The 27,395-nt window shown below is 40.4% G+C and overlaps 1 protein-coding gene across 3 annotated transcripts in view; it reads left to right on the top strand.

Moving 5' to 3' along the window:
• The first annotated feature begins 2,439 nt into the window (after positions 1–2,439).
• Positions 2,440–27,395, top strand: part of CREBRF (CREB3 regulatory factor) — a 54,111-nt gene continuing 29,155 nt past the window's right edge. Inside the window, exons 1-4 of one of the 3 annotated variants that reach the window (XM_002916923.4) lie at positions 2,440–2,593; positions 21,245–21,446; positions 23,498–23,623; positions 25,319–26,405. In XM_002916923.4, coding sequence (XP_002916969.1) covers positions 21,438–21,446; positions 23,498–23,623; positions 25,319–26,405 — 1,222 coding nt within the window. In that variant the 5' untranslated portion in view covers positions 2,440–2,593; positions 21,245–21,437. Of the gene's footprint in view, positions 2,594–21,244; positions 21,461–23,497; positions 23,624–25,318; positions 26,406–27,395 lie in introns of all 3 variants that reach the window. The other 2 variants (XM_011221923.3, XM_011221924.3) reach the window with 2 other exon arrangements.

Raw genomic sequence — 27,395 nt, 5'->3', positions numbered from 1 at the left:
ACCTTTTGAATTTTGTGTTGTGTATATGTTACCTAATCAAAAAATAAATAATTTATTTTTAAGAGTTCAATGGAGTCCTAACTATTGCTTTGTTTCCTGCATCGTGTCATGTTTGTGTAACACATACTTTTTGACTCAGGCTCTTGATTCTGCAGAAGCAAGGTTAAGCACTTTGGAAGAGGTGATGGCAGCTGGTTCCTACGTTGTGGCTAGAACAAGAAGAGTCTCCTGAACCTTAAGCCAAAGCTTTTCCAGAGTCCCAATTTCCTGCCAGTTTTCATTGTGGCATAATCTGGCAGATGAAACCCAGAGAGACACACATCAATTAGCAGTCAGTGATTTCATTCACTTCAGAGCAAGATACGGTCATTAACAAACCGAGATGAAAAGGTGTCCGTTACCTAAAACTGTTCTTTCTGAGATGGGAAAGTGCGAAGGTGGGAATCCAACATAACTCACTAGGGAGCTCCTTCAGTGGCAGAGCCATGTGCTAGAAGAATCAGGCTGCTCCTTGACCCCTGCAGACTGTTGGCCAGAAGTATGAAAATGACCGTCAGAAGGGCAGTGGAACCGTGGAAGAGCTAGCCATCTGCTGGAGTTTTTCCAAACATAGTATTACAAGAAAGGATAGTCTGTAATGTATTCCATGGGGATTTAATGCAGAAATCAAATATGAACGAGTAAGAGGAAACTGGCTCCAACTTCCCAAGCCAGTTTTTCTTTTGGTGTTTCAATTTTAAACTCCCGTCGATATGGAAAATTAGAATGTGGTATGTTAGACTTAAAAAAGAAAATAATGATAATCCTGGTACTTCCTGTGCAGTAGGGAAATACTCCTTCATTGGGTACTGAGACCCCAAGGCATTTTGAAGGATGCAGACGTGAGATTTACTTTACTTTCCCCTTAGGTATCTACACATACCCACCTATTAGTACTGTTTACACAAGTATTATTTTAGTGGCTGTTAAACTGCTAAAGTCTAGAATGATCCTTACTTGCTATTTAGCTTACAGTACATCTTCTAAATGATGTCTTTGAAACAATATAATACTACCATTCATTAAATGCTCACTATATGTGACACACTGTGGTAAGTGCTTCATATGAATTTTTACACTCAATTCTCACATCAACTCCATGAGGTACTTAACAGAGGAGGCTCACAAAAGTTAAATAATTTGTGCTGGTTAACACGTGGTAGAGCAAAGATTCAAATCCAGGCTGTTATTCAACCAGTATTTAATGACTGCCTGTGTGGCAGGCATGAAAAGGAGAGGAGAAACAGCAGGGCTAATCCCTGCCCTCTTGAAGCTTATGATCTTTAGAAGTCTTTCTGATTCCAAAGTCCATGGTTTTGACATTAACGTTATAATACTTCCCTAGGTCTGTGCAAAGGAGAGCCGAGATTTCTAAGGCAATTACTCGTAAGAGAAAACTGACATCCTGAGGGAATCTTGCCAAGCATTTCTGTTCTCTAATCCTCCTTTCTCCATGCTTACTAAAATCATATTTCTGTTCTGTGCTCAGAAGATAAATTCTGTGCCCTTAAGTATAAAGAGCAGTCTGGCAGCACAGGCTGTGGCAACAGACCTGGGTTCTGGGCCCAGCTGATTCATTTACTAGCAGCCTGACCTTGAGCAAGTAATCCCTCTGCGCCTTAATTTGCCCGTCTGCAAAAATCGGTATATTACCATTGCGTGTACCTGTAGGGTTAACTAAATGGGATGATGAGCCTACCACATAGTACACGTTCAGTAGCAAAGGGTCGCTGTTGTTATTAATAGGATTATATAGCACAAGGAAACTTCGGGCACATGTATAGCGAAGTCTGTCTAGGCGCTTCTAGTAGCATTCTGTTTGTATAGTTGTGTACAGGTATTCTTTCTCTTAAAGGTGCACGCAATCTGATTGATCCCAATGTCTCTGGCTTACGTACGCAATAAATAATAGCTGAATGAACGAATGACTGAAGGCAAGGTCAGTCTCAGCGAATTAAGAAGTTCAGATGTGGAAGACTTACATAAAATAAAGTTGATACAACTCCTCTCAAGTTAATGCCCTCTGTTCCCGTAGCCCCCTTCAAGTTTCACTGAACTTAGAATGTAAATACAAATGGGCATAAATATAAATGGCTATACGGACACTTCGGGCCTCACCGTGCAGTTGTGAGATCAGATAAAACGCTGGAAGAGAAAGCTTTCGTAAACGAACCCTCTACAAACGTGAGTGTGGCTCTGTATCAAAGACCGCCCACGCCCACGCTGCAGTGGCAGGCGCCGAGCCCCCGCTCCGCCCTCTCTTCCTGGTTTTTCCCGGCAATCCGCCCCTCCGGCGTCATGTGATAGGGGTGCCCAAGCCGGGATGAGCTCCTGATTGGCCGGGTTGCAGGACGCCTCCCGATTGGCCGGAGGCCGGCGGGCCCCCGCCTCCCTCCTCCTCCTCGCCGCGGCCCACGTGAGGGGGGCGAGTCACGCGATTTCCGGGAACCCGTCAGGAAGGACATAAACAAAACAAACCGAGGCAGCATGGAGAGGGGCCGCGGCCCCTGCAGCGGAACCGGACCCAGCCCCTGAGCCGTCCCCACACCCACAGGTGAGCTCCGCTGCTCTCCACCCGGAGCCCGCAGGGGCTTGGGTTGGGGGAGTAGCCGGGTGGGGGGCGGAGGAGGGCAGCTGGCCTACGAGGCAGCAACGCCGGAGCTCTGAGCCGGGCCGGCGCGGGGCGGCCGGGACCAGGGCCGAGTCTGGGGGCGCGCGGGCCTCAGGCTGCCGCCTGCCGGTCACGGGGTCTCTGGTTCCCCTCCCCCACCCCCGGCCCGGGACGGTTATATAAAAGCGCGGGGCGGCGGTAGAGGGGACCCACGGGTGGGCGGCAGGCTAGGCCAGGGGTGGGCAACGCCAGGCGTCTGCCCTGCCAGGCCGCCCGGCCCTTCACTGCTGCCTCCGAGCCCGGGGCCGTGGCTGCCGGCAACCGGCCTGTCAGAGAAGCGAGCGGGTGGGAGGGGCCGGGGAAGGGAGGGGAGGCGAGGCTGGCGGGGGAGGAGAGAGAGGGGCGTGTGAGGAAGGGCCGGGGCCACGAAGGTTGGAACGGGGCAAGCAGGAGACAAGGAAGCGCTGGCTGGGGGTGGGGGGGGGTTCCAGGCAGGGGTGTCTCTGGGGTAGCCGCTCCCCCTTCCCGTCTCCGCCCCAGAGACGGGCGAGAGGGGCCTCCCTCCGGGATTTGTTTATATGTCTTCTCAAAGCAGCTTGAAGCGGCTCGTAGGCGGAGCCCTCAGCGCGGAGTGGCAGGCCATGCCGTCCAATGGGACAGGGCATAGAGGCTGCTGCGCCAATGGACGTGGGGGAGGCGGTGCCGCGGGGCTCCCCAATTGGTTAGGCTGTGCCGGGGGTGGGCCGGGTGGGGCGGCCATGTTAGATGGGAGGGGACCGGTGGTGGTGGGTCACTGAGAGGGGAGGAGACAGGGCAAAGGGCGAGGGAGCCGGGCCGGGGGCGCTTCGGGTGTCCGAAGGCGAGTCCGATCGGACCAGGAAGTAGCTCTGGGGAGCCAGACCCCGACCCACCGCTCTCCCCTCCCGAGCAGAGGAGGCAGGGAAGTACCGAGGGCAGTCTAGTCGCCCCTTGGGGGTGGTTCCTGGGGCTAGATGGAGCTCAATCTCTGGATTCTCCCTCTTTCTCGGCCCTACCCTTCCTGACAAACACGGCCGCCAAGCCCTGTAATTGCTCTCCTCTAACCCAAGAAAGCAAACCTTTTTGCTGTTTCTGAGAGGGCTTGAGCCTTAAGACTACCTTAAGAAGGTACTTGGATAACTAGCGGTCTGAATTTCGGCACAAGGCCTCACATAGAGGCAGGCAGTGAGGAGGAAGTTCTGCTTTTCTGGATTTTGCACAGAAAACCAGAACTAGAAAAAGCCGAGAAAGTTAAGAGCTGGGTGGGGTTTCCATTTTTTCATCAGAGTACCTTCTAAAGCTCGCCCCCGCACTTTTGAGTCCTAGTCCTAGTAGTAATTTGCCCCTCCTGCTTACATAAATTTGTAGCTCACATGAATCAACTTCATAAGAAAACTGAGCCTTGAGAAAATTATTTAGTTTTGAAGGTTCTTTAGGACTTTGTCTTGTGAATATCCTGCAGGTGAGGAATAGGATCAAAATCTGACTTCTTTTTAAAAAGCAGGAAATAAGACTTTTATGTAAATCTGGTAATCTGTGGTAAACTGGTTGTCACTTGATTGTGCTTCTAAATGTTTTTTTCCCATTTTTTTAAATCCAAAATCGCTGGGAAATCACCAAAGATGAAGGGGGAGATGGTATGAGTAATTAGAAAATCAGTTATTTTGCTTTGTTTTCTGATTATTTTGGCATCCTGTCAGCCTTATTAAATGCTTGATTTAGCTTTATATTAATGTCACCTTACAACCTGTGACTGCGCTGGTATTGTCAAGGGTACCAGGCTGTTGATGCACTTTGGTTAAGCACTTGGGTATCACGTAGAGGCCATTCAGGAGTTGGCTGCATTTATTTAGGAGTTTGCATTATCTCCTATTTTGTTAACCCAAGAAGAAGAATAATCGGTAAATAAATGATTTGTCGATTTCTGTATTGTTTTGACATGCTTGACTCAGTTCTGTTAAGAATGATATGTAAATATCACATATGTAAATATCCCTGTTTTTTTATAGGCTTCCGTTTTTAAATATAACTTTTACAGCAAATAAAAGTATTAGTTTATTAATTTATTGATTTTTCTTAAGAATGGCAAATAGAGAGGCGCCTGGCTAGCTCAGTTGGTAGAGTATACAACTCTTAATCTCTGGTCCTGAGTTCAAGCACCACATTGGGCCTAGGGCTTACTTCAAAAAATAAAATAAGAATGGCAGATAGATCTGATAGGACTTACTTGGGTGTAATTCTTATATGTGACTTATATACCGGCTTTGGAATTCTTAGAGTAGTAAGTATAGAAGAGGATAAATACGTCCAGGAGAGATTTTGGATGTTCCGCTTACCGTCCCATTCTCTGTCATGATAAGTGAAAACAGACTCTTAGACTATGTCTTACTTGGTTTACTAGTTCATTCTGTATAGGTTCTTGGATGCCAGTTTAAGGACTGAAAAATGAACTTGTATGGTTCCCTGCTGGTGGTTAGCAATACAAGTGACCGTGAAAGTACGAGTTTGTATGTTTATTAATGTAGCACAGTTTTTAAAAAAAGTTAAGCTAAATCCACCGTTTGCTTTTAAGGTATAGTTTGTAGTCAGGATTGACAATTATGTGACTTGGAATTAATCAGCAGAGGTTTGTTTCCCTGTGGGTTTTGACTTGGATGTTTGGGAGAAAAATTCTTTCATTGTATTCAGTAGTTCATCTTCCAGGCTAGATAAACTCTTAGGCTAGACATAATTTGTCAGGTCATTAGTCTGATGATTTTAAGATAGGGGTTGACAAGACGACTTCTGTTCATGGTCAAACAGTAAATATTTAGGCTTTGTGGGCCATATAGTCTCCGTCTCAGCTCTGCAAATGGTAGCATGAAAATAATCATAGATAATATGTTTGGGGCTGTATTCTAATAAAATTTATTTGCAAGAACTGGCTGTGGTTGAAGGTTGTAGTTTGTTTATCAACCCCTCGTCTAAGACATCAGTCACTGGGTTTTAATTACTTAGATGTAAAGATACTGCAGAATATATAAATATGCACTTCAGATAGTAATTTGAGCCCTTGCAGAATGTACATTGTCTCTTGCCCTGAAGAATTTTTAGAATAAGAGCACATGGCAGCATTGTATTCTATATTATTTCATTTGCAAATAGATGTTTTCCTGAAAAAAACCACTTTTTTTTTTTTACTTTTTTAAAGTAGGCTCCACGTCCAGTGTGGAGCCCAACACGGGGCTCAAACACATGACCCTGACATCAGGATCTGAGTGGAGATCAAGAGTCAGATGCTTAACCCACTGAGCCACCCAGGTGCTTTAAAGCAAATGTTGGCATATTAAATCCTGTTTATCTTAGAGATGCATTCTGAGTGAAAAGTTCTTGCTTTTTAAGATATGGTACTTAAGAACCTTAATATAGTCAAGGGTATGGTCCTATTGAAGGTCTAAAAGTGCATTTAGTGTATCATTCCTAACAAAACTGTTTACAGCTGTTTGAAGAGATGTTAGTCAAATGAGTAAATACTTAACCCTCTGAGTTCTTATGTATATCATGCAGTTAGTTTGGAAGCCATACCGATGGTGCCATCATTGTCTGAGATGTTTGTAGAATTACCTAAATAGGGTAGGATACTTTTTCATACAAGATCCCAAGAGATACATGTTGCTGCCCGTCCCCTTCCTTGGGAAAATGTGAAGTGGTACTAAGTGCCCACTGAAGCGGAGATGCTAAAACCTTAAAATATTACATGGGCAAATACTTAGTTTTTTCGTGGGTAGCTTTTTGCTTTGTTTTTATGCAGTATTTCTCCAGTTTTGTTGACTTAAACTGGGTTTTAAGTGCCAACATGACAGTTGAGAAAGGAGAATATATTGACCCTTAAAACGGAAAAGCATCATGTGGCCTGTAATCTTGTTTCTAGTTCTAGTTAGCCTACTATTCGGCTGGGTGACTGTGGGTAATTCAGTTTATTTGTAATGGGAGAGATTAATGATGTTTTCTATCTCATAGTGGGATATTGGGAAATTGTCAGTTATTGTATTCTCAGCTCTTGTACTTTGAATATGCTAATACTTCTGCCTGCTTAGAACCACCTCTCAAATCTCTATTCAGTTTTCTTTTTCATAGTTTAATGACCTCTCAGTTTATCTTTATTAGCACTTGTACCACAGTATAGTATTTACCCATTTATGTCATCTACCTGATAAGCAACTTGAGGTCAGAGTCTCCCTCTTTATTTTTATATCCCCAGTGCCTCACCCTGTGCCTGACACCTTTTAGTGCGTCTGAACTTCCTAAATAAATGAGTGCATTGCTAAAAACTGCTTATCTGGAAGGTAATAAGTCAGTCTACTATTAGTAGAGATGCTGGGCTTAGTTGGAAGGGAGGAATTAATCACCATCTGCTGAAACAAAAAGCTTTCATTTAAAAATTGACCCTTTTTTTTTGAGAAAGTTTATGGAAAAGCTATTTTGATGATGTCTAAAAATCCCTTGAATTCTTTTGTTAATTTTTTAAGATACATTCCATTAGTTAGACTTGTTGAGTATTTCTTCTAAGCATGGCCGTACAGACACACACACGCGCGCGCGCGCGCGCACCCTGCGCTTTTTCCTTTCGATTTGTCATTAGCTCTTGGCACATTTGGATCTCTGGGTGTTTGGCAAATGTGAGTGGAACCTCTTATTTTTTAGAGGTTTGGACAATTATTCGTCTGTATAGCAGTGTTTCTTGTTTTGGGGAAGTACTGTAAAATCATTCTTGTTAATAAGTCTGATTCACCCCAGTGGGGAGGACTAGACATGGGGAGAGTTTGTTGCAGGGGACTGCAGTGGTACTTGGTGACTGCAGTACCATCTCATTGTGTTGCCAGCCAATCCTTGTACGCTTTTTCACCAGTTCATGACCTTTCTTCCAAAATCTATATTGGAACTCTCCTCCCCAAACAACTTTTTAAATCACTCATCTCCCCACTAATTCCTAGCAACTCTGTTCATCCTGCTATTCTGTCCTTTTAACACCAAACCTACTTTTACATCTTTTGTTACAAAGTCATGTTTTACTTATTTATTTTTGGGTATTGTTGACATTGATAGTTTCCCATGAAAGCATTATGAGCTTTTTGATTTTGTATCCTGCGGTTTTCTTCAGATTCTTTTTGAACACTTATTTTCTTTAGTATATAATGTTCTGCTTTTGAGAGGTTAAGGTGCTTTTATTTTTATTTTAGAGGGGAATTTCCTTCTTTGATGGCTGCATACTATTCCTGATGCAGTTTGCCTTCTCTATTATATTTTTTCCATTCAACAGAAATTTAAAGCATTACAAAAATAAAACTTTAAGGAAAGGTCCTTGATGGTATGGGGAGAAACTAGGGGTAGGGTGCCTGTACTCTTGTTCAAAAGATTCACTGTGGAATTCCTTTAAGCAGCAAGGCTTCTAGCTTCCTACTTGTGTTGTATAAGATGTATAAAATTTTTTACTTGTGAAAGGACTTGATAGTTTTGTGTAATGTTTGCTAGTTAGGGTTTTCATCCTTATTATTGAATCCTCTACTGGAGTTGCCCATAGATTAATAGAGGAAACAGACCTTGCAGTTTAACAGTAGGATAATTTTTAGAACAACGTGTTCTGAAAATACAGAAGAGGGACTAGTAACTGCCTGGGAAAGTTGGAGAAGCTTTACAGAAAAGGTCCATTTGAACTGTGTTTTGAAGACCAGTGAAGGAAGCATTCTAGTCCAGTCAAGGAGGTATAAAAGGTATATGCAGGGCGCCTGGCTGGCTCAGTCAGTGGAGCATGTGACTCTTGATCTTGGAGTCATGAGTTTGAGCCCCACATTGGGCATAGAGCCTGCTTAAAAAATAAAATAAAAGATGTATGTGATCTGTATATGTGGGGCTTGGATATGAGAAGGCTTCACCTAGGACAGGGCCATGGAGAGGGGAAAGATGGAGGAGGAGGAGGAGACTACTAGGTGAGATTTGGGAGGAAAGGGCTTTTTTGTTTTCCTCTTGTCCTCTACTTCTCCTAGGCCTGCTCTACACTGTCAGGTCTCTGGTCCCTTTACTCTGTGGCTTTGACTTTTATTAGATGGTCTCTTTTCCCATAGTTTTTGATTTTTCTTTTAGTCCTTCATCAAAGTCTGACACACCTCTCTTCTCTCTTGTAATTCGTCAGTACCAAGATACTTTTTATTTTGACCTAATGGGTCCCTTTGCCTTTATCTCACCTCCTTGTTTCCACCCCTTTCTTTATCCCCTTTGGGTTTCTTTCCCCTTTTTTTGACTCTATTTTTTTTTAAGATTTTATTTATTTATTTGTCAGAGAGAGTACGCACAAGCAGGGGGAGTGGGAGGCAGAGGGAGAAGCAGGCTCCCCACTGAGCAAGGAGCCCAATGCGGGACTCGATTCCAGGACCCCGGGATCACAACCTGAGCCCAAGGCAGAGACCTAACCGACTGAGCCACCCAGGCTTCCCTCGACCCTTACTTTTCCTCTTCATTTTGCTTTATTTAAAAACAAAATAAAAACATTCTTTCACGCTGTCTGCTGCTTTGCAGTTGAACAGCAACCTATGTCTGAGTTGATTCCTTTTTGGGAAATTGTGTGAGATCAACTTGGCTTTGATAGCTTTCCAAGTACTAATTGTCCATCTCTATGAATTTCCTTTTCTGAAGCATTTTCCTTTGTATTCAGAGATGCCATTTCTCACAGACTCCAGTGCAGAATATAACCACTTATATGCTGTATTTTCTGCTTAATGCACCTTAAAATTGTCCTGTGACAAGATTCAATTCAAATTTCGCCTTTTCCTGAAACTTTCCCAGACTTACCCAGGTAGAGATAGTACTTTTCTCTGTAATTTTATAGTGTTTCCTAAACACCTTGGTTTTACTGAGGTGTAATTTATGTAAAATAAAATTTACCTAATTTTTAGTTTTGACAAATCTATGCAGTCATCTAACTACCTCTACAGTCATGATATGGAACATTTCCATCACCACAAGAAATTCCCTCATGACCCTGCTTCACCCCTGGCCCCAGTCACTGATTCACTTCCCATCACTGTAGTTTTGTCTTTCCTGGAATTTCATTTAAATGCAGTCATAGAATGCATTGTCTTTTGAGTCTCATTGCTTTTAATGTTAATACTTTTGAGATTTCATGTCATTTCGAGTATAGCTTGAGTACTTGTTATTTTTATGGATATACCACAATCTGTCCATCCATTTTGGGTTTGCTTCCAGATTTTAGGCCATTGTGAATAAAGCTACTAAAAACAGTCATGTGCAGGTCTTTTAAATACCTCTCTTATCGTTAACTGTTTTTTATTTGGAGGTCCAGTTGCGGAATGCTTAAGAGTCAAAGTCCTGAAGTTAACTGTATTCACAAACAGGCTTTTTACTAGTGCTGTGGTTTTGACAGCACGTCATCTGTCAGCTTAGGCACCTCATCTGTGAAATGGAACTAGTGGAGATTGGAGCAAGCTGGGGAGCACAGGCTAGTTTAAAGGGATAATTCATTTCAATTCGAGTGATTCAAGTGAACTTGCTGGGAATATGTACCCAATGATTATATTTTTCCCCCAGGAGAGTGGCATTTGTTAACAGGACTCAGAAATTTTATATGAAATTTCCAATTTAAATGCTGGCTGTTAAAATTTAATATTTTAAGAACACCAGTGAGTGAGCCGAACAAAACCCATATGTAGGCGTTGATTTGTGGCTTCAGTCCAGTTTGAGGCCTTTACTTTAAATCTTCCGTTAACTTTGTATTTCCTTTTAAAATGTATATAGTCCTGGTAGAGTGAACTTGTTGGGACTTTGCTACCTAATAGCTTAGCATTATAACTTGCTAGTTGTCCAACTTCCCAAGTTAAAAAAACTAATGAATTACTGTAAATGAATTTTATTCTTTCCTCTGCTAGGAGGGATATAAGAATTCTGAGTATCTGATGGGAGGGTGGGATCAGGTTCTTGTTACTTTTTGTGCTTCTCTGGTAGCTGCTGATTCTGTTCATAGTTATGTTTTCCCAGCAATTGGGGTAGTCCATCTCCTTTGTTTGGTTTATTCTGAATCCCGTTGAGACAAATATATAAGTTTTGTGTTTGTATTTATTAGAAGCTGTGTAAGGTGTTATAGATATAAAGATAAATTTTGTGTAAGTCCATTCCCTTGGGTTACCCATAATCTCTGGTGAAGCCAGTATAACTAACTGTAAAAAACAGATTGGCTGTATGTAATTGTTTGAACAATTAGTGCAATAATCTCTTTGAAGAAGCCCTTTCCCCTTGTAATTTACTTGCCAAGTTTTTTTTTTTAAGATTTTTAAAAAAATTTTAAGTAATTTCTACACCCAATGTGGGGCTCGAACTCACACCTTGAGTTCAAGAGTCGCCTGTTCCACAGACTGAGCCAGCCAGGAACCCCTACTTGCCAGTTCTTCATTGTGTACAGAGATGACTGGTTTGAAGCTTTATGAATTACTTTGTGAATCCAAAGATTCTTTCAGCATAATTGACATTGACCCTCATGAACCAGGGCAGGGATGTTAAATGACCTGTGTTGCCTGCAGATCCCTTATCTATCCTAGTTCTAAGCAGTTGGGTTTTTGTGATAATTAAGTGTGGAATTTAGACAATCTAGGAGTCCGAGTTCAGGTTTATACTTTCAGTAGCTGCAACACTCCAGGAACATCTTATAATAAGAAAGGAATCTTAGAATAAAAAAATAGCCACAATTTATTGAGTATCTGTTTTGTGTCAGGGCATGTATTATTGTGAATCACAAAGTCCCTGCAAAGTAAGATGGGGATTTCTTGTATTTACAGATAAAAGAAGGCAAGTAAGAATCTGGAATAAAATTCTGAATACTCATAAAGCAGAACCTTTTATCTTGAATCTAGAGTTTGCTTCTCACAGAGCAAGCCTTTAGGAGTATTAGAGCCAAAGAGGCAGCCAATCTTTCTCAGTGTTGACATAAATGATTGCAAAACTGTATTCACAACCTCTTTGTAGCCTTATGCCCATAACCCCTGTACCAGCTGTTTTATAGCCCTATGCCAGTTGTACAGCCCATTTCACACGATAGGAAGGAATATGAAGACAATTTCAAAATTGTTGTATATATTCTTGCTACTTTTGAAAAGTGTCAAATCTCAGAAAGGAGGGAAGAGACAATAAAGTTTGAGGAAGAGCCTAGATCTCTGATAACTGGAGTGCTGAAGTTGTTAGGGTATGTCCAGAGTGTCTTGGGATCTTGCAGTATGGCTCAAATGTGTTCGCCTACAACACTGTCTGTTTCTATGCTGCTGCCTTTAATTCTGCTGTGCCCTTTTTACATTTTGTAGATTTCTGCTGAATAGCTCAGAAAACTAAATGATTTTTTAAATTTCAGTGTTTAATCTGCATAAAAGATTTTGTTTCAGTTAAAATGGACATGGGGAGAGAAAGAACAGTGTAACCTGTATCAGTCTGGTGCCTGGATTCAGTTGGTTTAAATAAATTTTAATCCTACTCCTTCTTCTACCCTCTCCTCACTAGACAAGAATTCTCTCAGATCTTCAGAATCAACTGAAATTCAAATAATACTTTTCTTGGAAGTGTAAAAGAAAATTCAGGAGTATAATTTTAAATATTTTTATTATATGATACTATAGTGGTTCAAGACTCAAATTAACAAGCTAACTACTAGATAATTTCAGAGCACGTAAAAGATGCTCGATAAATACACAGTTGACCTTTGAACAACATGGGGGTTAGGGGCACCAGCCCTCCCCCCGACCCCCTGCCCACGCAGCTGAAACTCATGCATAACTTTTGAATCTCCCAAAACTTAACTGCTAAAAGCCTGCTGTTGACCAGAAGCCTTACGGAGAACATAAATAGTTGATTAACACGTATTTTGTATGTTACATATATTATATACTGTATTCTTAGAATAAAGTAAGCTGGAGAAAATGTTAAGAAAATCATAAGGAAAAGAACATACATGTACAATACTAATACTGTACGTACTGAAAAAAATCCATATACAAGTGGACCCACACTGTTCAAACCTGTTATCCAAGGGTCAGCTGTACACTAAATGCCTGACTTCTTTGCAGTGTCCTCTTTGTGTATGAGGAAAGTTGCACCTCTGACTCCTTATTCAGAAGGACCTGTGGTCTTAGGGGATTTCCCGTTCGTTGTCAGTCGGCTTTTGTGTGGATGGCTGTGCTGGGCAAGGCATTGCTTTTGGCACTATAGCAAGGTAGAGATGAGATATAATGGTTGTTCTCAAAAGACTTTACAGTCTGATAGTGGAGACGGTGGATTAAGGAGGAGAAAAAGAAAAACCATTGTGAGCAAAGGCATGAAAGGCCAGAGCCTCACTGTTGGAAATTCTGAGTGGAGTGAAGTGTGATTTTAAGTACCTCAAGGATTTGGTGAAATTGTAAGATCAAGCTAATACTAGTGTTATAGAACAGTAGTGGAAAGTGTCAGTGTTGAGATCAGTGTTCCATGCCTGGATGTCTGAGAATGATGGTACTACTGACAGAATGGAAATGTTTGAAGAGGGAGGTGGAATGTTGTGTCAGGTCATGGGGTGTCAACGAACATGGAAATACCTAGTTCTCAGATGGTAAGGCTCATGCATTATGCGTTTAGACTGAAGATGTAGATTTGGGAGTCCTCTGGAGAAGAGGCGCTGCAAGTAGAGATGGTCTCTATAATGGTAGGTTTTCACAGAGGCATTTCCTGAATGACCTCAGATAAATCTCTTATCCCTGTTGAACTTTTTTTTATTAATGTAAAAATGGTTGGACAGAGGGTAGGGGATGGCAGTGATGCTAATATGTACCCTAACTACTTCACCAAGTTGTTTTATGAGAGGGCATAGCAATGTGCTTATGGTCTGTAAACAGTGATACAAATATAAACCATGAATATTTTGTTGCCAGTGGTAACCAAGTGTGGCTAGGGTTAGAAATAACGTTCTTTGGTTCTGTCTAAAACTGTCCCATGCTCTTATCTTGTGCTCTGAACAACTTAATTGACAGGTATCAATGCTGCAGAAAGCCCTAATGTCTTGTAATTGATAGTGTTAAGAAATAAAAAGTAGCTCTCCCTGTTCAGCTCACATTGATCCAGACACCTACTTTAGTGGTCTTCCTTTTTGGTTCCCAAAGGGTTTTAACCAAGCTCCCATGTGTTTTTCTGTAGGCGAAAGATTAAAGTTCGCCAGAAGTCTTTGGGAAGGAATGGAATAAAATTCCGAGAGGTCTTGTGTCTTCCTCCAAGATTGCATTCTAAGGAGAGATATTTTTGAGATTCGGTATCTTTTCTTAGCTCCTCAGGATTTTTAGTAAAATGTAATTATTTTGTTTAAATGTTTATGGCAAACCCAACTCAACTCCCATATCTTTAAAACTCTCTGACTGTGAGGATAAAAGGGGGACCATTGGATTGACCCAGGGGTAAAGAGTCCACAAAGTGGTATGGTAAAAGGATCATATCTGCTTATAGGGTCATGGTGAGTACTGCTGGGCTAGGAAAATGATCTTTTCTCACCCAGTCTGAGGGAAAAGATATGTCTTCTCTCTCTTTAGCCTCTTCTTCAAGGCCAGCAGTAGCAGGGTTTGGAAAATAAATAATGGGGGTCTTCCACTACTAATTCCAGACATAAATTATAATCATCTAGTTTGAAGTGTACTTGCCTGTTTTCTACATTTTGTAGTCCAGAGAACTGCTGTTGAAGGGCAGAGAATAGGGATTCACCTGAAGTTGTGTTCAGAGGATTTATATTGCATATTAAAGGGAGAATGTGGTGCTTACCATTCACCCTGTGTGTTTCTTGCATGAGCAACATATGCTTCCTCAGTGGTTTGGGGATTTTTGGATCTCTGATTTCTGCTGTGCCATGAAACAGGTAGTGGCTTGATTCTGTAAACATCTGAAGAACTATTTTGTTCAATAAAACTATTTTGTTCACTATTTTGCTGTGCAATTTTCAAAAGGAAAGGAATTGTTGAGTGGGACATATGAAATACAGCAGGATGGATGGAATGTGCCTCATGGGTCCTGGTCTGCTAAGAAGTTTGGGCAAACTGATAAACTGTCTTTCTTGCCAAACAGGAATCTCATGGGGTATATATATATGATGTATAAACTTAAATTACCAAGTGGTCTTTCCTCCCTCCCCTCCCCTTTCTTCCCTTTCTTTCGTCTTTACTTGGGGATCAAGCCTCAGGAGAAATGACTTATTTAAGTTAGAGGGTCAGGACTGTTACCACATCTTAGAACTTGTGGATCTGGTACAGTTTAAAGACAGCAGAGAGAGAACCCAGGAACTCTGCACACATGAAAGAAATGATGAGCACGAACCAGCAAAGATTAGGAAAGATCAAAATAAACTATAGTGTATGAATTATATAAAGGTATAAATGTGTTGGCATTTCTTACCTCAAAAAAATTTTTAAATACTTTCTGTTGTAAATTTTTCCATTTAAACCATTTTTAAGTGTACAGTTCAATGGCATTTAGTATATTGACAATCTTGTTTAACTATCTGTTTCTAGAACATTTTCCTCATCCTAGACAGAAACTCTGCCCATTAAACAGTAACTCTCCCAGCGTCTGATAAACCTCTGTTCTACTTTCTGTTCCATGAGTTTGCCTATTCTGGTACCTCATATAAGTAGGATCACGTAATATTTGTCTTTTCGTGTCTGGTTTATTTCACTCAGCGTAATGTTTTTAAGATTCATCCATGATCAGAATTTCATTCCTTTTTATGGCTGAATAATGTTCCATTGTATGAATTATTATATTTTGTTTATCCATTCATTTGTTGATGGCCACTAGGGTTGTTTCCACCTTTTGACTACTGTGAATAACTTAGCTGTGAATATGGGTGTGCATGTATCTGTTTGATTACTTGCTTTCAGTTCTTTTGGGTATATAATCCAGATGGGGAATTGCTGAATCATATGGTAGTTCCATGTTTAACTTCGTGTGGAACTGCTAAAGATTCCCAGCTGCACCACTTTGCATTCTTACCAGCATTACACAAGGGTTCCAGTTTTTTCATATCCTCCTCAATATCCTTGACTTGTTATTTTCTGTTTTTTGGATAATAACCATCCTAATGGGTGTGTCAAAAATTTTTTAGCATCTACTCTGATGAGTGTTGGATGACTCAAAAGTGCTACTTACTGTTGTGAGGAGCCAGTTCCCTTGAGTTAACTAAAAGGCAACAGTGCCCTAAGCCAGTGCCATATAAAAGGGGAGCTGTAGCAGTTTTGGCCATCATATATATAGTATCTGCTTTTTCATGACATTTGCATTTATAAATTGGTTTATATTTTTCAACTTTTGAAAAATATGTGGACTCTGAAAAATCAGCTGAAACCCTCAGCAGATTCAGAAGAAGCACAATTTAGGGGCTCGTAGATGTGTGTAAGTTGCCTGGAGCACTCTAGTCAGCTCTTAGGTTTGGCTTTCAGAGTTTAGTGGTTTAAGCAGTCCCAGGGATGAGCTTTTGTAAAAGTCCTTTGGCTTTACCTGTCATCTTCACCTTTTGCCTTTCCTAATGTACACAGTAAGCTTCAACGTATTTTCAAGTGGAGAACCAAAAACAAAAACAAAACAAAACAAAAACACCCAGGGAAGGACCTGGTAAAAAAGGCTATGAAAGATACTGAGCTGTGGCCATCTTCAAGTGATACCATTACTGCTCATAGATCAGTCATTGGCTCCATATCATTTGTAGGGGAGGAAAACTTCCTCTCTTCCCTTCTAGGTTCTTTGGCTGGTCTGATATAATTAAATTGACACCAGACAGATTGATAGGAGAAAAATTTTAATTTCACATGTACGGGAACTCATCAAAATATGAGATTCAAAGAAGTGACCAAAGCAGGCAGCTTTTATACCTTTTAGACCAAGAAACAAAAGATCTGTTAAGAGTTGACAAGACAAAGATGTTTGGGTTTGGGATAGCAAATTAATGAAGAAATAACAAGGTTTATTTATATAGCCTTCTTGGCCCTGAATTGCCTATCTCTGGCAGTAAGGATGCTTTCTGTCTCCCAGGTGCAGGGAGGGTACCTCTCACATGGGGAAATTTATTTCTTGCTTTCAGGGGGACAGAGGAAGGTCAGGGTGTCTTTCTTGCACTACCTCTTTCTTAACTTTGATTAAAAATAATATGCAATGGTGGCATATTGGGGCAGCCTGCCCTGAACCCCATCACATGGCTTCAGAGAGCTAGTTTTCTGTTAACAGAGTATTTTTCCAGTGCCTAGGAGCTGTTGTTGAATAGTTTTGAATGAGCCCAGGTACAGAAAATCTGTAGTAAATATTTCTGGTGGACAGTAGTCTCTCCCTTGAGAAACCCACAAAACTGTATTGAGAACTGGTGATCCAGAGCTGTGAAAAAAAGGAATTCATGGGGGTGCCTGGGTGGCTCAGTTGGTTCAGCATCTGCCTTTGGCTCTGGTCATGATCCTGGGGTCCTGGGATAGGGCCACGTGTTGGTCTCTCTGCTTAGCGGGGAGTCCGCTTCTCCCTCTCCTTCTGTGCACTCTCTCAAGTAAATAAAAATCTTTGGGAAGAAAAAGGAATTCATAACTAGGGATTAGCCTTTCCTTTAGGGTATTGTGGGGTGTTTTGTTGTTTCTAATAACACTAGTCTTGAGGTCTGCTTGAGGGCAGAGTAGAGGATTTTAGGATCAAGTAAGTTTGGGAAATCGTATCTACTCTAGTCACCTGTTGGTGATTTATGATGCACATTAGCACCTAGCACCTTAAAGTTTGCAAGAAGCCCTACGTAGAGTCAGTATATCAGTTTTATTTAATGTGGTGTTTTCCAAACCTTATAACCCTTTTGTTGAATAACCATTCCTTGGAAAAAATATTTCTTAGGTTACACATTGAGAAATTAGACCATTGCTTTTAATGTACATAGTTTTACTATCAAAGCTTTCAGTAAAATATGGATATTCTTGAGCACAAAAAAGTGTGAAGGCATCCTAAAGAGCAAGTTGTTACACCTTCCTCTTGTTATTTGGCCATCTAAACATCAGTGTACCTTTTGTGTACGGCTCCCTGGTATAGGAGATGATTTGGGAGCAGTGTATCGTTATGAAAGATTCTGTGCAATGGTAATTGCTTTATTCTTTTTTCTTTTCTTTCTACTTTTGGGTGGGGAATTTTGTTGTTCATGGTTATTTCACAATAAATGTTTGGAATGGTACCAGGCATTTTGGAAAATGGGTGCAAAACCTTGAGGGTAAAGATAATTGGTTGTGACCTTGGGTCATTAGTTTTAGAGAATGAAAAGACCTTCTGCTTGGAGGGGTAGAATTGGCCCTTCCCCCATCCTGTTTGCTGCTACCTGAGAGACTGGGAGAAGCAGCTAAGGACCTTTATCCCAGGAGGATGTGCTCAACTCTTAACATGGTGGATACTCTCTCTTTGAGAATTGGTGTATGTAAAACATTCAGCCTTGCTGCCGATAGTTGTCGCAGATATTGAGTTTCTGAGATGGACTAGCTGTGGAACAAAAGAAAGCATTGGCAAAATATACCTATTGATAATAATCACCTTTCAAATTTATTTTATTAGTACATCCTAATTTAATATTTCATTCAGTTCTCATAACATCCCTGTTATAGTTAAAGGAGAGTAATTGTGATTCCTTAGTCTGGTGCTAAGGCATAAATTTAAATAACTTGCTCAAATTGATAAGACTGCTTAGTTTAATTATGGGATCAAAACTGGATTCCAGGTCTCCTGTCAAGTGCTCTAAACAGGTGCTCCTTTTGCTAACTGCATTGACAACCTGGTTTTTGATGTCAAGTGTTTAAAAGTTTTTTAATAAAAAAAGATTTCTCCTGCTACGTAAAAGTAGAGTGCTCCTATATGCAACCTTTTGTAAGCTGAAATGGGATGAAGTGGAGAAACACTAACCATTAATTATGTAGAAAAATTTTGAGCATTCCCAGACCCAGAAAATAGTCTCTCATAGGATTTTCTGATACCTTAGGATACATTTTGCTAATGCATGCACAAAATAAATCGAGATAAAGCACAGATGTTCACAGACACAGTTCAGAACTGTGGCAGCTTGGTGCTGAGATGCTGCGTGGTTCCTGGGGAAGGAGCGGGGCGGGGCACTTGCCGCTCTGCTTGGGATGTGCTCTGCCTCTGTAAGGGCCCAAAGCACAACAAACGCTTAACACTATTTTCACCTATTTTCATAAAAGCAAAAATCCTCTTCAGATTTCCTTCAGTTAGCAAAAGCAGGTGCCACTGTAGGTCTTTGTAAAAGCGACATGGTGTAACGTGAACTTCAAAAAGTGGGGTTACTTCTATTTGCATTTGTATTTTATGGTTTTATGGCTTTGAAAATTCGGTGGCTAGGAGACTCGTATTATTAGTAGTATTGTTTTCTTTCTAGAAATGAGGAAAATGAGGCTTAGAAAGATTGACCTACCCAGTGTTACATAGTTGGCAAGTGAGAGCTGCAGAGTGTTCCCCGATAAACCAAGCTGTTGGTAGATGGTGTCTTTAGTTGATGACAATGAGTATTTGTTGAATAGAACTTAATCTTTTCTCAAGTCTTCAGCCCTGTTGCTTAGTAAGGGTAAACTTCAGATTTTAGAGAGTATCAAACTTTTCTCCCAGATCCAGATTATAGACCAGGATTATACTGACCCACTTCATTGAATGCATCACTTGAATCATACACCTTTTTGGAGTTGAAGTAATAGATGTAGGAAAGGCAGCTGACTGGGGGCGCCTAAATGGCTCAGTCAGTTAAGCATCTGACTCTGGATTTCAGGTCAGGTCATGATCTCAGGGTTGGGAAATCGAGCACCACACTGCTAAGATTCTCTCTCTCCTTCTCCCTCTCCCCCTCCCCACTCTTAGAGAGAGAGAGAGAGAGAGAGAGAAGGAAAGGAAAGGGAAGGGAGGGGATGGGGAAAGGGAAAGGGGGAAAGAAGAAAGGCAACTGACCTTGTTTCTCATAGGAATCAAGGGAAGAATTAGGACTGAGATTATATATCAGCAGTAGGATCAAGGCATGAGGCCCATAAGGAGGAACTGGACCAGAACTGGCCTTTGTCAGGAGCCTAAACTGTAGCATGGGATTGAGATGCATAGTTAATTCTGTTTGTAGGCCCAGGCTGGGCACTTGATGGTATTTCCTAGGCTAGAACAGCAAGGTAGGAATGACAGCCCACCAGAAGGGAGAGCCCAGCAAAGATCCAGGAAATATAAACGGTTGTCTATTTACTAATCTAATTAAGTGGAACAATTATTGAATCTCTTGTTGACAGTCTCTTGTTCTGCAGAGGCCTTTGAAATTGATGTACCACTCTAACCCACTAGCCCAGATATGTTAAGTATGGAGCAGCTAGGCTGAAATTGGCTCTTTACATCAGTCTAAGAAAGGCTGTTGCAACTAGACTGAATGAGAGCATGGTGTTGAGTGTAGGACAGTGGTTCTCAAATTTTAGGGAGAGTCAGAATCGCCTAGAGGGCTTGTTAAAACACATAACTGAGAGAAACACTTCCAGAGTTTCTGCGTTAGTTGGTCTGGGCTGGAGCCCAAAATTTTGCAATTGTAACACAATCCAAGTTGATGCTGATGTTGCTGGTCTTGGGATCACACTTTGAGGACCACTGATGTAGGAAAACATGATGAAGTGGGTATAGCTGTTTAGTCCCTCTTAATTAATTAAGGTCTTCACAGAGGAGGGAAAAGGGAATTAACATTTAAATTTAAGGCTCTACCACAGTCAAGACTCTGTGCCAGGTGATTTACAATCATTATTTAACCCTTGAAACCCCTCTGCAGAGTATTTTCCTATTTCCCCCCAGCATAAACATGTTAAAAACTTATTGGAATAATTCTTTTTTCTTTTTAACAACCTTTTCTTTTTTTAAGATTTTATTTATTTGTCAGAGAGAGAGCACAAGCGAGCACACAAGCAGGGGGAGCGGCAGGCTGACGGAGAAGCAAGCTCTCCACTGAGCAGGGAACCTGACGGGGACTCAATCTCAGGACTCTGGGATCATGACCTGAGCCGAAGGCAGATGCCTAACCGACTGAGGCACCCAGGCGCCCTCCATTGTTGACTTTTATGTATTCATTACTCTTCTTGTAGATTTATGAGATATAAAATGTAGATTAATTTTGCAGTAATGATTATACAATAGATGGAATTAAATGTTGAGACATCTCTTCTCATACAAAACGTAAAGTGAATGGGAGGTTTACTTTAACATTAGATGCAATACATCTTTCAGATAACAGGAAAAGATAGGCCTCAGTTAATTTTGTCAGGGTGGTGGTGCTGGTTTTTTTTTTTCCCCCAATGTTGCCAATTGGTTATTGACCTGTCCTTTTTTAGAAACAAATGAAGAGAGGAATAGTGAATTTCAGAATAGTTGGTACTAAGAAATGACCAAATTCTTGAGATTGCAACTGTATGATTTACTCCTTGAGAGTGTTCTTTGTTAAAATGTCATTTTTGAAAGGTCAGCTTGTTTTTAATGGTGCCCAGTGAAGTTACTTTGTGTTGTATTTGACAGATTCACACAGAAATACTAAAAAATAAATAAAAAGCAGTGATCCAAGCATTTGAATTGAAGGCATTCTGGGAAAACCTGCCATTTATTGTGAAAATCGTCTTTGATCTTGAAATTAAAAGTAAAGCTGGAAAAGAATTCACAAACGAGGAAAAAAAAAAGTTTGGGATCGGACTCACAGGATCTGGGCTTGGAAATGCCTCAGGTAAATCATACAGAGTAGGTGCAAAATTTTATATTTTCCCACTGCAGAAAGTCAGTACCATTGGTTCTGTAAGTTCTCTGAATCTTAACACAACTTGACAGACTCCCTTTTTAAGACATTTTATTTCTATCTCAGCTAGTTTTGAATACATGTCTTTCCTTCCATTGCTTCTATTTCTTCCTTTACTACAGCTTTGAAATATAATGAGCTTGATGCAGGAAGCATGGCGAATGAAAAGTTGGTTAGAAGGGGGACAGATCTGCTAGCTTTAGGACAGATCTGCTAGCTCACCCACCACCCCTGAAAATTAATCTGCCACAGAAAGCCTTCTTCCGTCTCCTTGTCCACTTCCTGTTTCCCAGTTAGTCCTTTCCATTTATGCCTTTTGAATTTAAAAGTAGTTAAGAGGAAATGGTGAGAGAGTTCAACCTTTCTCTCTCTCATACACACACATATACTCCCATATATTTTCCACCAAAGATTACTGAGAATAATTAGATCTATTTATATTATGGTAACTGCTTTGAATTGATCAGTCCTGGTTTGAGGCAGTCTCTGAAATAATAAAAGAAGCCCTGTTTGTCCCCACTGCACATCCAGACTTCTTCCTGTCCTCCTTCAGTGGTTAGCTCTTACCCCTTTCCCTCTTTGGGTTCAATGCTGAGGAGCAACCTAGAAATAAGGAGAGGGCAGGGATTCTTGGGTGGCTTCCTGTAGGGCCAGACAGAATTATGGCTTGAGCACAGAAAATAAGCAACTTGCTGGGATTGTCCAGGTGCTCAGAGGCAGGCAGCAGAGGCAAAGAAAGGTGATTTACTAGCTGATATTAAGAACACCGGTGGCCTAGCTCCACCCCAATCTCTGGGCCAAGTGGACTACACATACTGATTTGGAGTTCTTTCCCATTCAGAGTTTAATTTGCTACTTGTGGAATACTTGAAGTTAGAGCTATAACACACTTATTTTGAGCTTGCAGCCTGGTAGGGTTGGGGAAAATCAGAGAAAGAAAAGAATGGTTGGGAAGTACCAGTGAAGAAAAACATGATAGGAAAGTGTGTAAGAAGGTCAGTTTGTGGTAAGTAGAAGGTATATGAATACAGAAATGTAAGCAAATAGGCTAATAGAATTTTTTTAAGTTTCAGCAGAATCTTGAAGAATAAGAACAAAAGAGCAAAGAGGGAATTTTTATCCTTTCGCATCTCCTTCCTTCATCCAAGTTAGATTTCAGAGTGAGGCCTTTCACTTGTTTGGGCTGCTTTAGGAGTGTGGGCCCTGACTTCCCTCTGGAGTGATTTATATAGATGTTGAAATGGAAAAGTGGAATGGAGAGAAAAGAAGGAGCATCAACTCTGGCTGCCAAGTCTTTTTTCCCTTATTTATTACAGAATGAATTGTACCCTTTTCTGGGATCAGGATTAAGGCTACTGAGCTCATACCCAAGTTTCTGGTCTCTTCAGTAAGATTTTTGGGTATTTGGCTGATCTCTCTTCATTACCACGTTCCTGGAGGTTGCACAAAGGTGCCCAAATTGTTTTCCGGATTGTTTGGGGAAAAAGACACTGGACTCACTTAGGAGTACAGAATGAGACTGACTTGTTATCTCTGCAGACCCCAGGAAATAGGAGGGAATTCTCCACGTTGGGGAGGTAGAAGGAGTGTTGTTAGCGATGGATTTGAAAAAATGTTATATAGTCAAATAAAAATACTCATTAGGCAGTGAATGCTGGTTCTAGTGGCTAAATAAGCTTTAGTTTTTAGAAGTCAGGTGTTATTAACGGTTGCCACTATTTCTTTTTTTATTTTTAATGCATCTTCTTTATTTTCCCATTTTAAGTTCACAATTTAATGCTAGTAAAATCTCTCAACTGTGCTGAAGAGTAGAAAATATACAGAAAATATACAGAATATACAGTAGAAAATATACAGAATGTGCAAAAGAGTAGAAAATATACAGAATAATAAGTTAGTAGGTATGAGAGTGGGACTTATATGTAATAAATTGGTCTTGGAGTAGTCTTCAACTTTCTAAAGTTAAAATCACTCTGTTGTAGCCTAGTGTAAGCGGAATGGATCCGCCTTTTGGGGATGCCTTTCGAAGCCACACCTTTTCAGAACAGACTCTGATGAGCACAGATCTCTTAGCAAACAGTTCAGATCCAGATTTCATGTATGAACTGGTAAGTAACATATTCTTGGATTTTGCTTTAATTGATTTGGGGTAAAAATATTGTGCTATAGTTTTTTATTTAAAATTTTTAAATGCCTGAAAAGAAAAAAGAATGTCGTTTGATTCTTGTGACTGTCAGTCTAGTAATTTTAGAAGGCTGTATGAACCCATTGAAAATAGTAAGAGCAGGGGAGGTGGATGAGGGGATGGGTGAAACAGGTGAAGGGGATTAAGAAAGAGTACACTTACCATGATGAGCACTGACTGAGTAATGTGTAGAATTGTTGGATCACTATATTGTACACCTAAAACTAATATAACACTATATGTTAATTACACTGGAATTATAAAATATGCATATGGTTACAAAAATAATTGTGTTATTTTTATATAAAAACATGCACATACACATGAGAGAAAATAGTAAGGAGAATTTATCTAAATATCTTGAAGTCCAGTTTTTGATGATGGGGATGGGAAGCTGTCTTTTTTGATATGCCTGACTGCTAAAGGACTCTTCAACTGGGATATTTAGGAATGATACCATGGAGCAAAGCGTATGACACAGAATATGAGGTAAAAATAGCACTTCCAGGCAGTATACATATCACTTATTGTTGAGGTAAATAGACACCTAAGATTCCTAAGAAGAACGTTTAAAAAATAATTTTAATTACATACAGCTTAAGCAACATGGAAGTATATAAAACTGCAAAACTAAATATACAAATCTGTTAATTTACTAAAAAATCATTGCATTGTACACTTAATACAGGTGAATTTTGCAGTCTGCAAACTGTAGTTCCTTAAACACTTAGAACACAGAGAGACACACACCCATAAGCAAAAACAAAACAAGAAAAGCCCCAAAGGGAAAAATCAAAACAAACTGGAAAAATGAAAATGTCCTCGTTTCCTTCCTGAACCTCCACCTTCTAAACCTTTTCCCCAAGGATAAGTACTCCTAACAGAGCCTTTCTATTCATATATAAATACATGAGTATTTTAAATTGAATTACACATTCATAGGTACAGTATTGTGTAACTTAATCCTTTTAATGTAAGACATCTGATGAGCAGCCTCTCATGCTAGTACATTAGACTTTAACTGCATTCTTTTTAATGGCTGCATGGTCTCACTAACGTATTTTAAAATCCTGTCTCCATTCATGAGGGGTATCACACTCATGAGGAGTATTGTAGTCCCCATGCCCAAGCGTTGTTAACAAGGTCTTACCAAAGATTTTATCCTTCTATGGTGGAATTTCAACTCTTTTTTGGTTTGCACTTTGCCTCTGTATTTAAGTTCTCACTTAAGAAGACAGTCTTCTGTGATGAAGGTAAGGTCTTCATTATTTGCTTTGTAATTGAAGCTTGTTTTAAAGGAGATCCCCAAATCCTTCTAAGTCAAAGATCAGGAAATGTAAACCTTTTTCAGGAAGACTGTTTATAGTAAAGTTCAAGAGCCCTTGATATTTAGACCATACCTTGGCCTCTCAAGGGGCAGATGTTCCCCTTTTTTTCCTTTCCCAAGGAAATGATATTATAGGGACTGGTAAAGTGACATGTAAATAGCCTTTATCTTAAAATAAAACAGACCAGAGGTCGAGTACTGATTTATCAATTTGGTACATGGATGTGAGGATAGAGGTGAATATTTCTTTCCTAAAATATAGTGTGTGATTTTTTTTTAAACTTTTCTCAGGATAGAGAGATGAACTATCAACAGAATCCTAGAGACAACTTCCTTTCTTTGGAGGACTGCAAAGACATTGAAAATCTGGAGTCTTTCACAGATGTCCTGGATAATGAGGGTGCTTTAACCTCAAACTGGGAACAGTGGGATACATACTGTGAAGACTTAACGAAGTATACCAAACTAACCAGCTGTGACATCTGGGGAACAAAAGAAGTGGATTACTTGGGTCTTGATGACTTTTCTAGCCCTTACCAAGATGAAGAGGTCATAAGTAAAACTCCAACTCTGGCCCAGCTTAATAGTGAGGACTCTCAGTCTGTTTCTGATTCCCTTTATTACCCTGATTCACTTTTCAGTGTCAAACAAAATCCCTTGCCCTCTTCATTCCCTAGTAAAAAGATCTCAAGCAGAGCAGCTGCCCCTGTGTGTTCTTCTAAAACTCTTCAGGCTGAGGTCCCTCTGTCAGACTGTGTCCCAAAAGCAAGTAAACCCACTTCAAGCACACAGATCATGGTGAAGACCAACATGTATCATAATGAAAAGGTGAACTTTCATGTTGAATGTAAAGACTATGTAAAAAAGGCAAAGGTAAAGATCAACCCAGTGCAGCAGAGCCGGCCCTTGTTGAGCCAGATTCACGCAGATGCAGCAAAGGAGAATACCTGCTACTGTGGAGCAGTAGCAAAGAGACCTGAGAAAAAAGGGATGGAGCCTCTTCAGGGTCATGCCACTCCAGCTTTGCCTTTTAAAGAAACCCAGGAACTATTACTCAGTCCCCTATCCCAGGAGGGTCCTGGGTCAATTGCAGCAGGAGAGAGTAGCAGCCTTTCTGCCAGCACATTGGTCTCAGATTCATCCCAGAAAAAAGAAGAGCACAATTACTCCCTTTTTGTCTCTGACAACTTGGGTGAACAGCCAACCAAATGCAGTCCTGAAGAAGATGAGGAAGACGAGGAGGATGTTGATGATGAGGACCATGATGAAGGATTTGGTAGTGAGCACGAACTGTCTGAAAATGAGGAGGAGGAAGAGGAGGAAGAGGATTATGAAGATGACAAAGATGATGATATTAGTGACACTTTCTCTGAGCCAGGTATGGTAATGGTTGGAGGCTTACCAAACTGACCTTTCTCCTATCTTGAGATATGAATGTTTTCTTTGTCTTAGTTTGGGGATTAAATGACTTAATAGCTTGGCTCAGATATGTAATTGCTTTTTTCTATTTAAGCAGTTCTAAAATAATCACTTTTGCCCATATAGTGATTCATAGGCTGATTCTTCGAGGACTTCTTCTTAATTTATCTTATGTTAAGGGACCTAATTTGTTACTCTCTTGAGCAGCTGTGCAAAGATGCCAAGAATGGATTGATTTAAAAATATTCCTATTTATATACATGTCCCTCTATTATAGTTGAGGCAAGTTAGGAGTGCCCACAGTGGTAAACCAAGTGATGATGGTTTATATGACTCATGCTTATAACCAGCAAGGCCTACTTAATGAATAATGTAAAAAAGAGCTTTTTCTTTGTGTGTGCCCCATCTTTCATTCACACAGTATTTTTCTATTTAAGAAAAATATGTGCTGTAATTTAATGAGCATAAGGATACTCTGCTTTATTTATATATAGCATGTATAAATAAAAGGGAGAAAGAAAGTGAAACCTGTGGGAACTGGTTCACTTCATTCAGCATTTACATGCTTGGGCTGTTGCCACTGTTGGCTTGTACAGTATTTATGAAAATGGTATTGCCAGGTGGCACACAGTTTAAAATGCACAAAGAGGTGAAGATCTTCAAATTTAACCAAAAGTTATTTTCTTCAAAAATAATGTTGATGCTGTAACTTGTACATTAAAAAAACTAAGTTATTTTTAAAACCTTAGAAATTGTCAAAGAGAGCCCTTTTGTTAAAATTGCTGGAATTTTTGGCAGTATAAAGATTGGTATTTAATTTTCAAAAAGGTTTTTAAGCCATAGTAGATATATTGTAGCTGGTGAAGCACTATTATTGCTGAAAGACTTTGCTTTAGTGAAATCTTTCTATTACACAAATGCTTAGATTTGTGTATTTGATACAACCAAG

The sequence above is a fragment of the Ailuropoda melanoleuca genome, chromosome 3 (genome assembly GCF_002007445.2).
Source record: "Ailuropoda melanoleuca isolate Jingjing chromosome 3, ASM200744v2, whole genome shotgun sequence".
Classification (NCBI taxonomy): Eukaryota; Metazoa; Chordata; class Mammalia; order Carnivora; family Ursidae; genus Ailuropoda; species Ailuropoda melanoleuca.
The sequence above is the reverse complement of the archived record's forward strand: the minus strand, read 5'-3'. Positions and strand labels throughout refer to the sequence as shown.